The 17,498-nt window shown below is 35.3% G+C and overlaps 1 protein-coding gene across 1 annotated transcript; it reads right to left on the bottom strand.

Annotated features, from left to right (window-relative positions):
- Window positions 1-4,084: 4,084 nt before the first annotated feature.
- Window positions 4,085-5,057, bottom strand: LOC145104735 (uncharacterized). Its single transcript, XM_079041928.1, has 2 exons — window positions 4,457-5,057; window positions 4,085-4,354 (listed from the first exon to the last, which is right to left on the bottom strand). The coding sequence occupies exons 1-2, from the start codon at window positions 4,985-4,987 to the stop codon at window positions 4,247-4,249; spliced, it is 639 nt and encodes a 212-aa protein (XP_078898054.1). The 5' UTR covers window positions 4,988-5,057; the 3' UTR covers window positions 4,085-4,246.
- Window positions 5,058-17,498: the final 12,441 nt, after the last annotated feature.

Here is a 17,498-nt window from a genome sequence, read left to right as displayed (position 1 = left end):
ATCTTCTACTTCTCAATCCCTCTAAAAACTATAATTAACAATAATCTGAATCTATCTTCTCTCTTAATGATTGTCTGCTCACCCGATGTAAGGAGTACTCTGGAAGTCCTTGATTACTGGGGCATATCCGGAAGCGGGAAACATGTTCCAGTACAATTAACAATTGAACATTCAAAGATTGTCTATAGATCTCGCTGCTCAATTTAGGTGGACAACAATATCCTTGGTCGTCGTCAGCTGAATGGTCCTTAAGATATAGTATCTAGGAACTTAAGTTCACCTTGTCTTGTAACAAATAGTATGACCTAACATTGTCATAATTTTTCGCGTTTAAGTGGACCACAATACCGGCGATCGACCAGACAAAGACGTGAAGATGAAAGGTACCGACAAGTGGATTATGGCTGTCTAAAAACTTTGATCCCAAATCACTCTTAAAGTTAGATATCATTTTATTTTTGTTAAATGTGTTCATAGTTTTCTTCTAATTTAAATATTAGGGAAGAATTAAAAATTTTAAAAACCAAACAAAAATCCGAAATTAAAAATCCAAAAATAGTGTTATTTATGTTTTATTTCTTGTTTAAGAAATTCAAAAATCCAAAAATATTTTTGTTTCTGTGCTAAGTTTTCTTTTAGTTTTGTTTTGTCTTGAATAGTGAATTCAGGTGAAGATGAAACTCATGGAGTTTGTGTTGAAGATTTCTGAGCCAAGGCTTCATCCGTGAGCATCGAAGAATTCTCATTCGAAGGAGCAAGAAATGAAGATTATTCTTTAAAATTCAATCTTTCAACCCCAGAAGCAAGGTGAAGCTGAAATTGAAGATTATGTGACGGATTGCATTGAAGCCTCCTCAATCAGTCCGCTGCTATCTTGAACCTGCTGAAGTGATCCAGAAGATTTGTTCTCTCTGATGTTCTCTCTGAAGATTCTCAAACTGAAAACGCTATCTTTCAAGAATCAGTACAAGAAGCCTCCTCACCCAATGTGCGTTCAATGTCAAATCTTGAAGAAAAGCCCAACTGCTCAAGATGAAGTCATTCATTGAAGATTCATATGTTCATCTTGAAGCTGTGAAGAATTCGAAGATTAAAGCTGAAGCCAAAGCTCCCAATGAAGATTATCAAGAAAGCCAGCTACTTTTTAGGGGGAGCTTGTTGGGTCATTTGAGAAAAGAAAAGAAAGCTATAAACCAAGGGGGAGATTGTTGGGTCAAAAATATGGTTTATACTTTGCTTTTCTAGGAAATTGTATTGTTATGTAATATCGTATATGTGTTGTGAGTTTACGACCGTAAACTGAGTTTACGGCCGTAAACACATTTACGACCGTAAACAGAGTTTACGGCCGTAAACCCAATTTGCGGCCCAGTCCAGTATATATAGGGGTGAGGGGTGTGAGGAATTGAGTGATGAACAGTAGAGAGTGTACGGTAGAGAGAAGGGAGTGTGTGTTAGTGTGTGTGAATCTTGTAAGGGAACTTCATTCTAATCAATACTATACAAGATTCATATTATTCTTCTTCTCCTTCTCTTCTATTTGATCTGACATCATCCGTTTGATTGGGATTCCGCACCATCAAACGGATCTGATTGATACACAAGCAGATTAGGGACTTACACTCGACCATTCTATTTCTACTCCATCTAACAATGGTTCGATTCATGCATGATTTTTGCTCGAAGGAGGACGAGTCTCGAAGCATACTGACGACATGCTCGATTCTCCTCACTTTCAACATCATTCATGACGTCATCATCGACAAAAGCATAGTTCACCGTCGCCCTTTTACCATTGTTAACGTCCAAACCAACCCTACAACACCATTTAGGTTTGATTTAGGTTCGATTTTCAGTTTCAAGTTGGATTTTAAGTTTCATGTTCGATTTTAAGTTTCAGGTTTCAATTTCATTTAATTTTTAAGTCTACTTTTAGTTTCAAGTTTGAATTCACATTTGATTTGAGTTTTCATATTTGATTTCAGTTTCAGTCTTGATTTTAGTTTCAAGTTTCATCGATTTATGCATGATTTTTGCTCGAAGGAGGACGATTCTTGAAGCATACTGACGATATGCTCGATTTTCCTCAATTTCAACGTCTTTTATGTCGCCATTATTGGCAGGAGAGTAGTTCACTGCCACCCTTCTGCCATTGTCAACGTCTAAACCAACCCTACAACACAAATTAGGTTTGATTTTCAGTTCCAAGTTAGATTTTGAGTTTCATGTTCGATTTTGACTTTCAGGTTCTGATTTCATTTCACTTTCAAGTCTAATTTCAGTTTCAGTCTCGATTTTAGTTTCAAGTACATCGATTTTCATTAAGTTTTCAATTTTGATTTTGAAATTATGGTTTGCTTTAGGATCGTTTTCTAGTTCAAGTTTTATCGATTTTGTTGAATGTTTGAATCTACTTCATTTTAGCTGGATGAGACATTGTAGTCGGAGTAGAGTGTGGTTGGTGGGATTACTAATTAGATTTTATAAAAGTATATATAATTATGTAGGAAATAAATAAATCATTAAGAGCTAAACAGTCTTTTGGGTAAATTACACCAATCTTCCCTCGTGCATATGCCAAAACGCACGTTTAGTCCTTATTTTTAAAAATTAACTCAGATCGTCCCTCGTTTGGTTAAAAGTTGCACACCTCATCCCTCCAGACATAAAAAGACGATTTTGCCCTTAATAATTTCTTTTTTAATTTTTATTTATTATTTTTAGATTAAAAATAACTAAATAAATATATATGCACCGACCCACCCTTCCCCTTCCCTTTCCCCAATTTCATTCCCTTTGTCTCATTCACTCTCGATAAACACCTAAGCAACTCCTCCTCCTCTTTTTTTTTCCCCGACGAGACCACCCACATTTACTCTTTTTCTTACTTTCTTTTCCGAGTGCCGGAGAATAACATTAGAATCCGGTGACTCAGTCACTCAATAGGTTCGATTTTCTGGTGAAGTAACTAGGCTACCATCGCAACCCACCAAGCTCTGTTTGTGATGCAATGACTGGATGAGGAGGGTGTGACGATCAGGACAGGAGAAGAATGGTTTGAGGAAATCCAGGGTTTTGTCACCGATGGCGAACCTGAAGCCACCGATGAGGCCATCTGTCTACACCTCAAGCCCTCGTTGGAGTCGTCACCACCGCCAGAAACCTGTAGCTCCTCCGACACCACCACATATCAGCGTCCGTACCAACTCCTCTGGCACCACCACGTGTCATCGCAAACACATTCCCCTTCCCTTTCCCCAACGACCATCGAAGCTACCAATTTCAATCTCTCATGAGTTCACGACTCTCACTGCAATCGAAATCAGGTCCAAGACGAATCCATCGAAATAAAATAAAACCGAACCTGAAACTCAAAATCAAAATCGAAACCTTCATCAGCTTCAATTTTTGGATTTGAGAAGGACGAAGAAAGAGGGAACTGATATTTTCATCGAGTTTGTCTCTTCAACCTATTTCTCTCTCTGTATCGTGTTACATCTCCATCTCAATTGCCATCTATCTCAATATCGCATCAGACACATGTGTGTGTGATCTGTTACTCTGTTATCTTCGATCAGTAACAATAGTGTGAGGGTTTGGAAGTGAAGGAGGTAGATGGGTTGGGGAAACTAAGAGTAGGTGTTGAAGAAGAATGAGGGAGAGAGAGAGAGAGAGAGAGAGAGAGAAGGTGGTTGTGGTATTTTGCAACTGAGAGAGATAGAGATTAGAGAGTTGTTTTTTTAAGTTATAAATAATAATAAATAATATTAGATTAATTAAAAAAATAAATATCCAAGGGCATTTAGTCATTTCAAATGGGGCGTGGACTACATTTGCAACAAAAATGCATTTAAGGGACGAAACATGCAAGTTTTAAGGAAACGAGGGAATGTTCGAGTTAATTTTTGAAAATAAAGACTAAACACGCTTTCTGACATGTGCACGAGGGACTATTGGTGTAATTTACCGCAGTCTTTTTATGTCATTCAAGGACCAACGAAGCAACAAAAACACACCAAAGAGATTGTCGATAGTTAAAAAAAAATAGGGACCAAACACGCATGTTACCCTAAACACGAGGACCTTTCATGTAATTTACTCATATTTTTATTCCAATGTACCGTTAAACTCATAGCATTATTACACAACTTTCTGCATGAAATACAAGTTGTTCTTGTGAAAAAGAGCTTTACCATAAATAAATCTAATTTCTTCCAATAAAAAAAATTAAATAAGTTAGAAATAATCAATAATAATAATCATAATGTGATAGCTTGAGATGAGCAACGGACTCTTTCTTCTTCATTGTCTTCTTGAATTGCTTTGATGCCGCTTTCAGCACCTTCTTCCACCCCTGTTTCATGTTCATCAAAACCCACAAGACTTTAAGAAAATTACTCCAATTTTGAAAGAGATTTACATAATTGAATCAAGAAAATCTATAGGTAATATTCACCTTGCTTTGAATTGGGGAAGAACTTGAAGGATCTGCAACCACACCGGATGAATTCGAACAAATCGATCCCAATTGATTATACCCTCTGAAAGTACTACTCCTTCTCTTCATCGTCGTCTTCTTATTGCTGAAATTGTGATGGATTTTGAAGCAACTAAACACACACGAATCTGCAATCTTGTTCTTTACATTTTCCTTCAATTTCCTCACGGTTTCTCCGCCGCTGCTACTGTGACAGACCATATCGTCACCGCCGTGGTTGTCATCTTCATAGGAAAGCTTCCTCTGTAACTCCGGTGCTGGGGACGATGGGTTTGAAGGGTGAGGGACTAACGGAGACCAAATTGAGCTCTGAGTATAGTCGAAATCGAAAGCGGAGTTGTCGGGAAACTTGCAGAGAAGCTCGATCGACATTGAGGAGATCATGTATTCCACTATCTTCACCGCTGATATTCCGCCGCCGTAGCTGTTCATCATGATGCTTTCTCTCTCTTCTTCACGGCCAATTGACTCACTTCCGTTGAAATCCATGGTTTGATTGTTGGACTCTGTTGGCTGTTCGCAGATCAATTGGTGGAGGAAAACGAAGGATAAAAGTAGCCGGTACGAGGAAGATGACAAAAACTAGCCGTTGGAGGGACAATCTCGGACACTCCGTTGACTGTTGAAATAAATGTCAAAATAAAGAGATCTTGGGCCTTTGAGCCCGTTGTGATTTTGATTGGGCTCTTCAGAGAATCGAAATGTTTAATTATTATAAGTTGATTTTGCAAAAACTTGTTAGATTAAAAGATTTATTGTTATAACAGTATAATTCTGTAATTAGATTTAACAAATTATTAGTTTAAAAATTCATATGATATTAAGCTATAGCTTTAAAAACACATTGGAGCATAAGTACTACTTCGATATCTAAACGATATTTTTTCCCCTCTAATAAACAATTAGCATAAGAAGTAAAAATAAATTTACATAAATATATCATAATTTAAATTACAGAGATCTTTAATATAAACTATATTCTAAATTAATGTTTAGTTAGTTTTTAATATTCATTTTAATTTTTATTAATAACTTCTATGGCATATCAGTGTTTTAATATTTAAAATGTACTACATTTTCAACAACTTATATGAAAATCCATAAACTTATTTACTTTTTTCAGAAAAAACTATTTATATGTTTAAAAGTTTTCAAAAAAGTCATTCAAATTAAATAGTTTATTATTATTTTTTTTCCAAAATACAACATCAAAGGAAAATAAGTAACAAAACAGAAATAAGTCAATGTGAAAAAACATAAATGTAACGATTTTGATAGTGAAATAAAGTTTGTGTTACCACTAGTGTAATAATGGTTCGGTTTTTGAATAAATCCAAAACCGAATTGAAAATTTTGGTTTTTGACATTGAAAATGTTAAACTATTGGTTTTTCTAGGATTTTTTTTTCTCATTTTTTGTTGGTTTTTTGTTTTTATTTTATTTTCATTGGTTTATTCGTCAACAATGTTGTTAAAACATAACGAAGACACGTAATTTCCTTCTTTAAGAAATTTAAAGGATGTCAATACATGTTTATTATAAAACGATGTCAACACATGCTTATTATTTTAATTTTCAATAGAACTAGTAAATATATAATATTTATTTTATTTTTCAGCACACTTAAATTAAACATATTTATGACATAACTTTCATATTTTGGTTCAATTAATTTTTTCTTTTTTGGTTTTTGTATATATGAAACCAAACTGAATCGAAAAAAAATGTTTTTTGTTTTGAAAAAGAAAACCAAATAATTGTTTTTTCAAAACAATTTTATTTTTCCGTTTCGAATTGTTTGTTCATTTTTTTTGAACGGCTGAATGAAATAAAAAGGCTAGCAAAGAGCTAGCAAACAAGAACAAATTAGTTCATGAGAGGATTAAACATCCACTCATTCCAATTTTTCCTAGCTTTATAATTCCTATTACAATACCAGATATAAGAAAAAGAAACGATAGAATCAAACATAAAGTCTTTCTTGTACTTCTTGTTGTTGCCAAAAACTAGATTGTTCCGATACGTCCATAAGACCCAAATGAGAGTAACACAAATCGATTCCTTGATCACCCTTTGGAACCGAGTGGCCGGAATACCATCAATCCATATAAAAAAATTTGTCACTTCACGAAAAGTAGGAATTGACTTATCCACCCACTTAGCAACTTTAAGCCAAAGAAGACGTGCAACGTTACACTCGAAAAACAGATGATTCCTCTCCTCTTGTTCCACTTCACAACACGGACAAAGCAAAGACTCAAGATCAACCCCTCTTCTATCCAAGTTACATCTCGTAGGAAGCCTATCCAAAAGCATTCTCCAAACCAAAATGATAATTTTAATAGGAAGAAAGGTATTCCACCTAGTGACCAGACCACCTGAAGGGAGATTCAAGTTATCCAATCTAATTCTAGCCTCCTTTACCACAAACGTATCACTTGCACCAATTGAACACCGCCAAGAATCACGTCTATTACACAAATGGAACGACTCCAAAATGACATTTAGGTGCTGTTTGTTTTTTTAGAAAAACCTCTTCAAACCACTTTCTGCTGCGCGGCGCAGCACACGCGCAGCACTTTCCCTCTCGCAACAGTTTGTTTTTTGGAAGACTTCAGACTGCAAAACCTCTGTGCGTGTGCTGCGTGGCGCAGCACTTGACTTGCCTCTTCAAACCTCTTCAGCTTTCAATTTTTTGAAGTTTTTTTTAGAAATTTTGTATAACTTATTTTTTTTAAACATTTAAAAAAAAAGCTTTTATTTACGGATTTGATACAATTTCTTATTATAGTTTCCACAAATTTTTTTAACTTAGTTTTTAAAAAAAAAAAAGCTTTGATTTTTTTAATTTTTTTACCGTTTCCGTTAATAATATTTTCAGTTTCTGTTTCAGTTTCATCTTTTTTAACGTGCGTAATTTTTTACGAACTTTGTACACATCGTTTGCAATACTTTCTTAATTTTTTTTATTATTTTCTTTTTTATGTTTTTTAAAATTAGTTTTTTTTTCTAGAATAAAGCTGTTAGCTTCTTTTATATTTTTGTAAGTTTTTTTTTAAAAAAAGTTTTATATTTTTGTTTTTTTACATGTTATTTTTAGTACTCTTTCAATGTTTTAAGACTAGAATTATTAAAATTTCGGTGTTGAGAACTATTTTAAGTTTATAAAATTAGTTTATTTAAATTTCAGTTTACTGTAGCAGTCTGCAGATGTTAAAAAACAAACATGCTTCTTATTATGGGCTGCAGCCGTTTGTTCCACCTCTTCTGCTGCAGAGGATTGCAGAGGTGGTCCGCAGACTTCATGAATTTTCGTTTCGAAAAAACAAACAACACCTTAATTGATCTAAATGATCAACAAGCACCCCACCATTAATATTTCGAATCCACTGAAAAGTCCAAGCCGATCCATCCCAATAGTCACTAACGAACGCATCCTTATTATATGCAATAACATACATGCGAGGAAACCGATCTCTAAGGATCATATCTCCGCACCAAACGTCTGACCAAAAATTAGTATTAGCGCCATTTCCCACTTGTTTACACATCGCATCAAAGGGAATAAGACCTTTGTCATGTAAATCCCACACGAGCTTCACAATGCCCAACCAAACTCCCGATTTGGATTTGTGAGATCTAGACAAAGAAAACCCACCATCATCACCATAACAACTTTTAATCACTTGGACCCAAAGGTGATTATGGTCATTTAAAAAACGCCACCTCCACTTGTACATCAGAGCATGATTAAACGCTTCCAAACTCCCAATAGACAACCCACCACACTCTTTATCGTTCAACATCACATCCCATTTAACCCATTGAATAATCCTATTTTGATCCTCCGCCCCCAAAAAAATCTCGATCTAATCCTCTCTAAGTCCTTACCAATTGAAACTGGCATGAGAAAAAGAGAAAAATAGTAGATACCCAAACTTCCAAGCACCGATTTCAGTAAAGTAAGGCGACCTCCAATAGAAAGCATTGTAGATTTCCAAGTTGAGAGCTTCTTACGAAATCTCTCTATAATATTCTCCCAAGCCGACTTTGTTTTGGTTTATGGTACAATTTCAATTTTTTATTAACCATAAACTTCATATCACTTTCAGTCACAAGAAATCGAACATACCTAATAACTTATAAGTGGAGTCATATATGTGGAATCACCATGGTATGAAACTATATGTAATATGTCCTAAAATGATATTTGTATATAACGCAACAAGGATATTTTCTATATAATTTTAAATATAAGAGGGTTGTGCAAAAAAACATCACAACTTACCAACTACCAAACAAAATAATAATAATAATAATAATAAAATAAAACCGAAAAACAAAACCATTATGGAAAAAAGGTAAACCGCATCATATGAACATATCACGTCAACCCGTCTTAGAGCCACGTTAGAGGTTAATCACGAAACACTACCAACATTTTAAGTGTACCAGGGTTTGAACCATAAACTTCATGTGTGAAATTTGTTGGGTAAATAACAAAGCAAGTTAAGCACTCCATACAAATGATAAACGAACTTTGGTGAAACTTGCGGAATAAAAATTCTGAAAAAATGACATCAAAATTGAACATAATATTTAATGTGGTTCAGTAAAAGTGACCGGGGTCCACGCGCGCGCGAGAGAGATTGAGAGAGAGAGAGAGAGAGATGATTTTATTAAACTTTCAGGAATTATTACAATTACTTAGTGTTGCACCTTACTTGAGCTCTCAAAACAAAACAATCATTTTTGCTTACAAATTGCTCTAAAGAATGTGCTCTCGAAATGGTCGTTTTCTTGAAAGTACTAATGAAAAACTAGCATGAAATAATGATGGAGATGTGTGCCTATTTATAGGCAAATATGGAAAACCCTAAATCTAATGGGCTAGGCCCATCCATAATTAGCCCATGTAAAGGATGCTCTAAATCTTAGCCAATCACGGAGCGCCATGCAACAACTTCCTCCTTTCTGACAGAGTTTTTTCTCACCAGCGAACTTTCCACCACAAACAAAGCTTTCTGCCACTAAATAGAACTTTCTACCACAAACAAAGTTTTCTGTCACCAAATAGAGCTTTCACTCACCAACACCACTTTTTGCCACCAATAGAGCTTTCATTCACTAACATAACTTTCTGCCACCAATAAATAGGGCTTTTTCTGACAAGCAGAGTTTTTTGCCACCAACGGAGCTTTCTTTCATGAGCAGAGCTTTCTGCCACCAACAAAGATTTCTCTTACCAACATAGTTTTTTTTTTGCCATCAAACAAAGCTTTCACTCATCAATAGAGGTTTCTGCCACCAACAGAGTTTTCTCTCACCAACAAAGATTTCTCTTAACAACATAGCTTTCTGTCAAAATTTCACGCATCAACCATTGGACTCCAATCGCAGAGGAAAAACAAACTATTTTGAAAACTTATGGTTTACAGAAAACTTTTTTTCTGGTTGAGTTTGGTTTCTTATAAATAAAAACTGAAAAGAAAGGAACCAAACAAAATACTAAAATTTATGTTATTTTATGTATTTGTTTAATTACGTATGTGTGTTAAAAAATAGAATGATAATTATCCATTCAAGTTTTTTTATTGAAATTTGAAGTGATAAACATGTTTTGGCATCGTTTTGTATTTTGTTAAATTCAAACAACATTTGTTGATTAAACTATACATAAACAAGTGTTTCTGTCAATCCTGTTTTTTTCTCGTGTCTCAACCATTTCAAATCCGATGATCTCACCCTGGCGATCGTTTGCATACATATTTTCTTTATCACTTAGACAATCCTTACTTTTTTCTTGTGCCTCAACCACTTGTTGGAGATAACTATCTATTTTGGAGTCAAGCATTTATTGCTTTATTTGTCAAGAACAAGTCCACTTTGTTGATTGATTGTTGCCTAAACCAAACATTTATGATACGATGATGCTTAATTCCTAGATGTGTAATAATACTCTTGTAATCTCATGGATTTTAAACTCTATTTTAAAGGAGATGTTTGCAGAATTTGCTTTTTACATTTGGATAGATGTGAAGGATCATTTTCATCATATCAATGGTCTTGGAATCTTTCGAATCATAAGAGAAATTGTAAATCTAAACAAAAATTAAGAGACAATTAGTGGTTACTTTACAAAACTCAAATCTCTTTGCTAAGAACTATCCAATTCATGTCCTTAAATATTCATGTGGAAATATGAGTGTAACAGAGTCAAATAAATTGAAAAATATTTTCAAATAGAACATGTAATTAATTTATTGATTGGTCACAATGATTCATTCTCTCATACCACATGTCAGTTAATGGATATGTTAATATATCTAATACCGTCGATCAATCGTCTTTTCTCTCTAGTTGCACAAGAAGGGAAACAAAAGGCTATGTCTAATGAAGGCCAGCAATCCATGACATTTCTTGTAATATCAAATCAACAAAAAGCTCGAATTTCTATTCAACGAAAAGACTTTTCATGTTGTTCTCATTGTAAAATTCCAAGGACATACAATCAAAAAGTTGCATGGTTATCCATGTGGTTACAAATCAAAAAGCAAATCAAATCAAGTAGTTATCGTTACAACTTATAATAATATCAACAATCCCCTGGAAATAGCAATATAGAACATGTTTTACAGGTTATCTCAAGCTCATTGCTAACAAATTATGTCTTCTCTTTCAAACCACATGATATGTGAATCCTAATGAAGAATCCTCCTTAGGTAAATGATATTCGTTATCAGTCAATAATGGTTATAATTCACCTATGTGATTATAGATTCCAGAGCTACATAACATGCTTGTCCTGTCATCGATATGTTTTTCCATAAGTGAAAGTAAATCGCTATACAAAGACGTTGCCTAACAAATTAATACTTCATAATCATACCATTGGTGATGTAAAAATAGATCATTTGTTCGTACTAAAAAACATTTCATACTTGCACGAATTTGATTTGAATCTCATTTCAGTGAGTTCTCTTACAAAGGCACAAAAACAAATGATTCATTTCACATAATCACATGTATCACCCATTTATTTGGGATGTGCAAATCAAGAGGACGATTGGCAAGACTAGCACATTCCAAGATTTGTTCGTGTTGAACAACTATGGTATTCATTCAAGTACGTTGGAGATGAGCCGCTAACGCAATTAGGCTTATGTTTGATTTTACCTATGAGTTTTCATATTTTTTCTATAATCACAATAATGCAAGGTCAACTTTAAATAGTGTGAAAGAAGAAGTTTGTGGCTAAAAAACTATAAACATTTAAAATTTGAAAAAGAGAAACCTAATGTAAAATATCATACCGAATATAAAAAGAGTATATATCGACAAGGCCTTTTTGTTCGAAGAGTTATAGAAAGCCACTTATAACGAAGACAAAAGCTACATATTTTTATATGATACAATTATTTCATGGAAGATTTATCTAAGTAATGATTGAAAATTTTGTTTTAATGTCCCCAATCATTTTGATTAATGCATAATAAGAAATATTAGAGACGAACTTGGGAACATGGATTAGTTCCCAGCGTAATGGCAATCATTAAGCCAACCATGCAAGCAAACTGAACTCCCCAAACGCGGTCGTTTATATGTGATTTTTGTAGTTAAAAAATTCGTTAACACGGTTTTAATTTGAAATCGTATATTAAAAAAATTTCATCCCTAAATAAAAATAATAATTAACTTATAAATATTATGCTATTATTATAAAATCCCTACTTTAAAGCATTCACAATATATATTTTTTTAAAGTGTTCACTTTAAAAAAAAACTAAGAAAAATATTCTCTCCGGACGTTTTTCACTAAAGGTTTTATGAAAAAAATTGGTAATTAACCAATTACAAATGATCAATTTATCAAAAAAAAATTAAAATAGTATAAATATATTTGATAAATCATATGAAAAAAAAGTAAATGAAAAAGCTTTTTTACTGTGGGTATTAGTTAAATTTTTACTGTGGGTATTTAAAAAAACATTATGAAAAAACTCTTTCTATAAACACACTTACATAGAAAGACAAAGATCCAGTCCACTGCCTCAGTGCATATGGTTGTCCTATGAGTAGCTAACCATTATGAACCTATTTACCAACTTATTAAGATTCTTAATTTAATTGCTATTTTTTTTGTCATAAAATATAATATTCTCTATATTTTATTTTGGATTGTTTCCTAATTACAACATCTTTTTATGAATATTTATTTATAAATTTACTTAGTTGATATTAGCAATGACGACAAGATATTCAAATTTTTTGTAATTTTTTAGTTTGTTTTTCAACAATTTTGGATATCCATTATGGTTAGAAGACATTATATGTTATCTTATATGTTTGAAGAAAACCAATTTCCGTTTTTTTTAATAAACTTTTTGAGTTATTTATCTTCATTTTTTTAGTTACTTAGCCTTTTTTTTTTTTTTTTTAATAATTCTGCTTTGTTTTTCAAAATTACTTATCTTGCTTTTAGAAAGTAAATCATATATCTTTTAAATTAAAAAAAAAAATTAACTTACGAATTATTAGGATATATACCAAGGTATTTAAAATCTCTATTTTGATCTTACGATTTTACGGTTTTAAAATTTTACAAGTGAAAAACGATTCCGATCACACATGATCCCGATCTCACCTCTTTAGTTTTATTATATGGTTAAGTATTAAAAATCCGTCTATTCAACTTGAAATCAAGTGTCACAAGTTGCCGGAAGTCTTCTAGAGCATCACAATTTTATCAATTCATCTCGAGTTAGGCAGAGCTCACTCATAATAATCCGTTTGTGATCTTATATATCTTACTTGTACATGGTCAAAATGATCTTATTTCTAATTAAGATGTTTTATTCTTTAATGTTTACGATATATAGCAACAAAAATTATGTGATGCTTAAGAAGTTAAAGTTATTACACTATCATTCAAGCAAATTTGAATATGAGTTCATTTTTGTAGGATTTTACAATTACGATCTTGCAAAACATAAAACGAATTTAAGTAAGATCTCGATTTTGAAAACCTTGATATATACTTTAACGTAAAAAAAATAACGAGTTACTTTAAAAAAATCTTATATTTTTAAGATTCTTAAGAGAGTTATATAACGAGCTGCATCAAGTATATGAATCAACTTTCCCGTTTATTACCAACAATCGATTTGTTATAAAATTACTAATGATTGAGGCGTTACGCTCCCTTAGACATCTTATCTACACTAATACATGAAAATATTTTTAACACATGTTACACTCTCATTGATTTTGATATATGTTATTTTTTGGTTATTTTCATATAAATTTTATCTACATATGAAATTTTTTTTGCCACATGTCACATTCTCATTGATTTCGTCACACGTTATTTTTTGGTTACATGTCATTTTTTGGTTATTTTCATATAAATTTTATCCACATGTCATGTTGTGGTTTTTTTTTTCTAAAATGAAAGCATGTGTAACACCCATAAAAATCATGAAAAATTTAAACTTTTAAAACCAACCCAAAATCATAAATTGTTTACAACATAGTTTTCAAAACATGTTCCATATCAGAGTTTCCCAAAATCATAAGTCAAAACACGAGGATGTGTACGGTCACGCCTTCGCCTTCCCGTGATCATCTGAATTACCTGAAACATAACCCAAAACTGTAAACACAAAGCTTAGTGAGTTCCCCCAAAGTACCAACACATAAACAAATAACACATATATAATAACAACATGCAATGAGTCCACAGCTAAAAGACTGGATTACCCATGAGCCCACATCATAAGTATGGCTTGCCTTCGAGGCCCACAACTTATGTATGGCTTGCTCCCCGACTAGATCAGTCCTTGGACTGAATACCACCAAGCCCTCAGTACAAGTCTGGCATGCCCTACCCGGCCCTCAACTTGTATCTGGAATGCTCATGAGCCCTCAGTATGAGTATGACATGCCCTACCCGACCCTCAACTCATATCTGGATTGATCCAGGGTTTGTTGGCTACTGCACGGAGCAGTACAACCTCAACCCAACCCACACAATATGTCGACATATAACAGATACTAACATATACAGATAATCATACAGACAGTATCACAGGTAGTCTTACCGATATATCAGACTAGCATATCAAAACTAGCATGCATATCTATTTCATACTCAACATATCAACGAATATCAGGTTATCAAACCAATGGGCCGACCTTGGTGCCTTTGACCCGTAAATACAGTGAGGAAAACTCACCTCGCAAACTAAACAGAAGCTGATAAGGTCCTGACTCCGAATCTCAGCTCCGACTGCCTCCTATCCCATCCAAGTGACCAAACCAATTAGAATTTCCAAAATACCCAAAATACCCTTAAGGTCAAACTTGGTCAAAGTCAACTGGTCAAACCCGCTAAGTCAATTGAGTCAACCCAGTCGAGTCAACTCAACAAAGCTGACCCAGTGCGAGTACGCGAGGTGTACTCTGGAGGTACGCATGGCGTATGCGAAGCCTTGCAGTTGACCACCATCGGAGTGGTTGACCGAGTACGCGAGGTGTACTCCTATGTACGCGGGGCATACCCTCGCAACCTCCAAAATCCATTTAGTGCTTAATGGCTTAAGCACTTAAGTCCATAATTCAGATCCAATGTCCAAATACACTCTAGAGTCATAAAGTTTCCAACTTTATGAATTTACAAGTCCAAAAAGTGCTTAACACAAGGTCTTAATCCATTAAGACCTTCTACAAGATGCATGAAGTAGTTCTAACAAATGGGACCTAATTTTTATGGCTTAGGACCCCTCCTAGGGTCTGAAAGGACAGCTCAAAACGTCCAGAACAAACCATGCACAAGATGAGACTTATGGGACCAAAAAGAAACATAAAACACCCAAAAATGAGATCTAGCAAACAAGTCATCAAGGTATGAACTTTATACCTTGAGATGATGGAGAAAGGTGCAAAACTTCCAGATCCAAGCCTTGCTTCAAGCTTCCAAGCTTTATCGTCACCTTCTTCTTGTTATGGAGAACTCACAAACTCACACTCAACTTTCCAAGTACTCAAAAGAGGCTAGGGTTGCAAGGGAACTCGATTTCTGCTAATGGAGGCTGAAAAGTAGGGAAGGAATGAGACTTAAGGATGTCTAAATACTTGCCAAACCCTAAAAATTAGGGTTTCCACTTTTAGGAAATACGCTCAGCTTACCAAGATGTACGCCCAGTGTACTAGGGCGCCCCCTAGTACGCTTAGCGTACACCTCGTACGCATGGCGTACTCCGAAGCCATAATTACCAAAATTCCATTAAGGCCCTTATGCTTATAATTCTTGAACTTTGAGACCAATTGCAATATAATATTTAAATTTAAGGACTGGAAATAGAATTACCTTTACATCAGGATGTTACAATTCTCCCCCACTTGATCTAGACTTCGTCCTCGAAGTCTGCTGCAACAAATAGCTAAGGATAATGCTCCTGCATCTCAGACTCCGACTCCTAGGTCCACTCGAATCCCCTCCGATGCTGCCACCACACCTTTACCAAATGTATTTCCTTGTTCCGTAAGACCTTCATCTTTCTTTCCAAAATAGCCATTGGCCTGTCCACATAGTTCAGACGCTCATCGACCTGAATATTGTCCAAGGAAACCACTGCATCCTCATCCAATACGCACTTCCGCAGCTACAAAACATGGAAAGTGTTGTGGATCTGACTGAGCTCTGCAGGTAGATCCAATCTGTAAGCAACCTTGCCAACCCTGACAACCACCCGGAAAGGCCCAATATACCGCAGACCCAATTTCCCCCTCTTTCTGAAGCGTATCACACCTTTCCAAGGTGAGACCTTCAGTAATACCATACCGCCGACCTGAAACTCCAACTCGGATCGGCGCCGGTCGGCATAGCTCTTCTACTGACTCTGAGCGGTCTACAGTCTTTGCCTGATTTGCTGAATCAGCTCCGTGGTCTGAAGGACCACTTCGGTCCTCCCCATAACCCTATGACCAACCTCTCCTCAACAAACTGGGGTACGACATCTCTGCCCACACAAGAGCTCAACAGGCGGAGCACCAATGATGGAGTGATAATTATTGTTGTAGGAGAACTCCGCAAGAGGTAGGTAGGAATCCCAACTCCCACCAAAATTGATAACACATGCCTATAACATATCCTCAAGGTTCTGTATCGTCTGCTCACTCTGGCCGTCGGTTTGCGGATAATAAGCTGTGCTGAGGTACAACCTCGTGCCCAGTTCCTCGTGGAAATTTTGTCAGAAATGAGAAGTGAACTGAACATCACGGTCTGAAACAATGGAGACCGGAACCCCATGGCGAGCAACGATCTCGCAAACATACACATCATCCAACTTCTCGGCCGAAGAACTCTCCTGAATCGCCAAAAAGTGGGCACTCTTGGTCAATCGATCCACGATGACCCATATAGCATCATAACCCTTTGCCGTCTTCGGCAACTTGGTGATAAAATCCATAGATATCTGCTCCCATTTCCACATGGGAACCTCCAGAGGCTGCAGCTTTCCATGCGGCCTCTGATGCTCAACCTTGACCATCCTGCAGGTCAAGCATCTCTCGACATACCAGGCTATCTCCCTCTTCATACATGACCACCAATAGCTCAATATCAAATCACGGTACATCTTGGTGGCCCCCGGATGAATAAAAAAATGAGACTTATGAGCCTCCTCCAACACAATCTGCCTAATCCCACCATAAAGTGGAACCCATACCCGGCCACACTGGGTCAATAACCCTCGATTATCCGTGACAAATCTGTCAATCTCACCTATGATCCTCTCCTCCTTCCAGTTCTCCTTCCGAACTCCCTCGGCCTGAGCCTCCCTGATCAATCCCAAAACCGGGGAATAAACTGATATCCTCATACACATCTCCCTATCCGAAGATTGTAACAACGTAAATTTCCAAAACACTTTTTCATTTTTAAAACATACTTTTATTCATAAGGTAATATCAAAACATAATGTATCCAATGTTATCATAA

The sequence above is a fragment of the Lactuca virosa genome, chromosome 1 (genome assembly GCF_052849685.1).
Source record: "Lactuca virosa cultivar CGN04683 chromosome 1, Lactuca_virosa_CGN04683_v6, whole genome shotgun sequence".
Classification (NCBI taxonomy): domain Eukaryota; kingdom Viridiplantae; phylum Streptophyta; class Magnoliopsida; order Asterales; family Asteraceae; genus Lactuca; species Lactuca virosa.
Note: the sequence above shows the minus strand (reverse complement) of the source record. Positions and strands in the feature narration are given on the sequence as shown.

Bases quoted from the DNA above. Each gene is read 5' to 3' on its own strand.
- LOC145104735 (XM_079041928.1), bottom strand. From the start codon at position 4,987: ATGGATTTCAACGGAAGTGAGTCAATTGGCCGTGAAGAAGAGAGAGAA. The intron at 4,355-4,456 runs GTGAATATTACC...AACATGAAACAG, and splicing joins CTTCCCCAATTCAAAGCAAG to GGGTGGAAGAAGGTGCTGAA.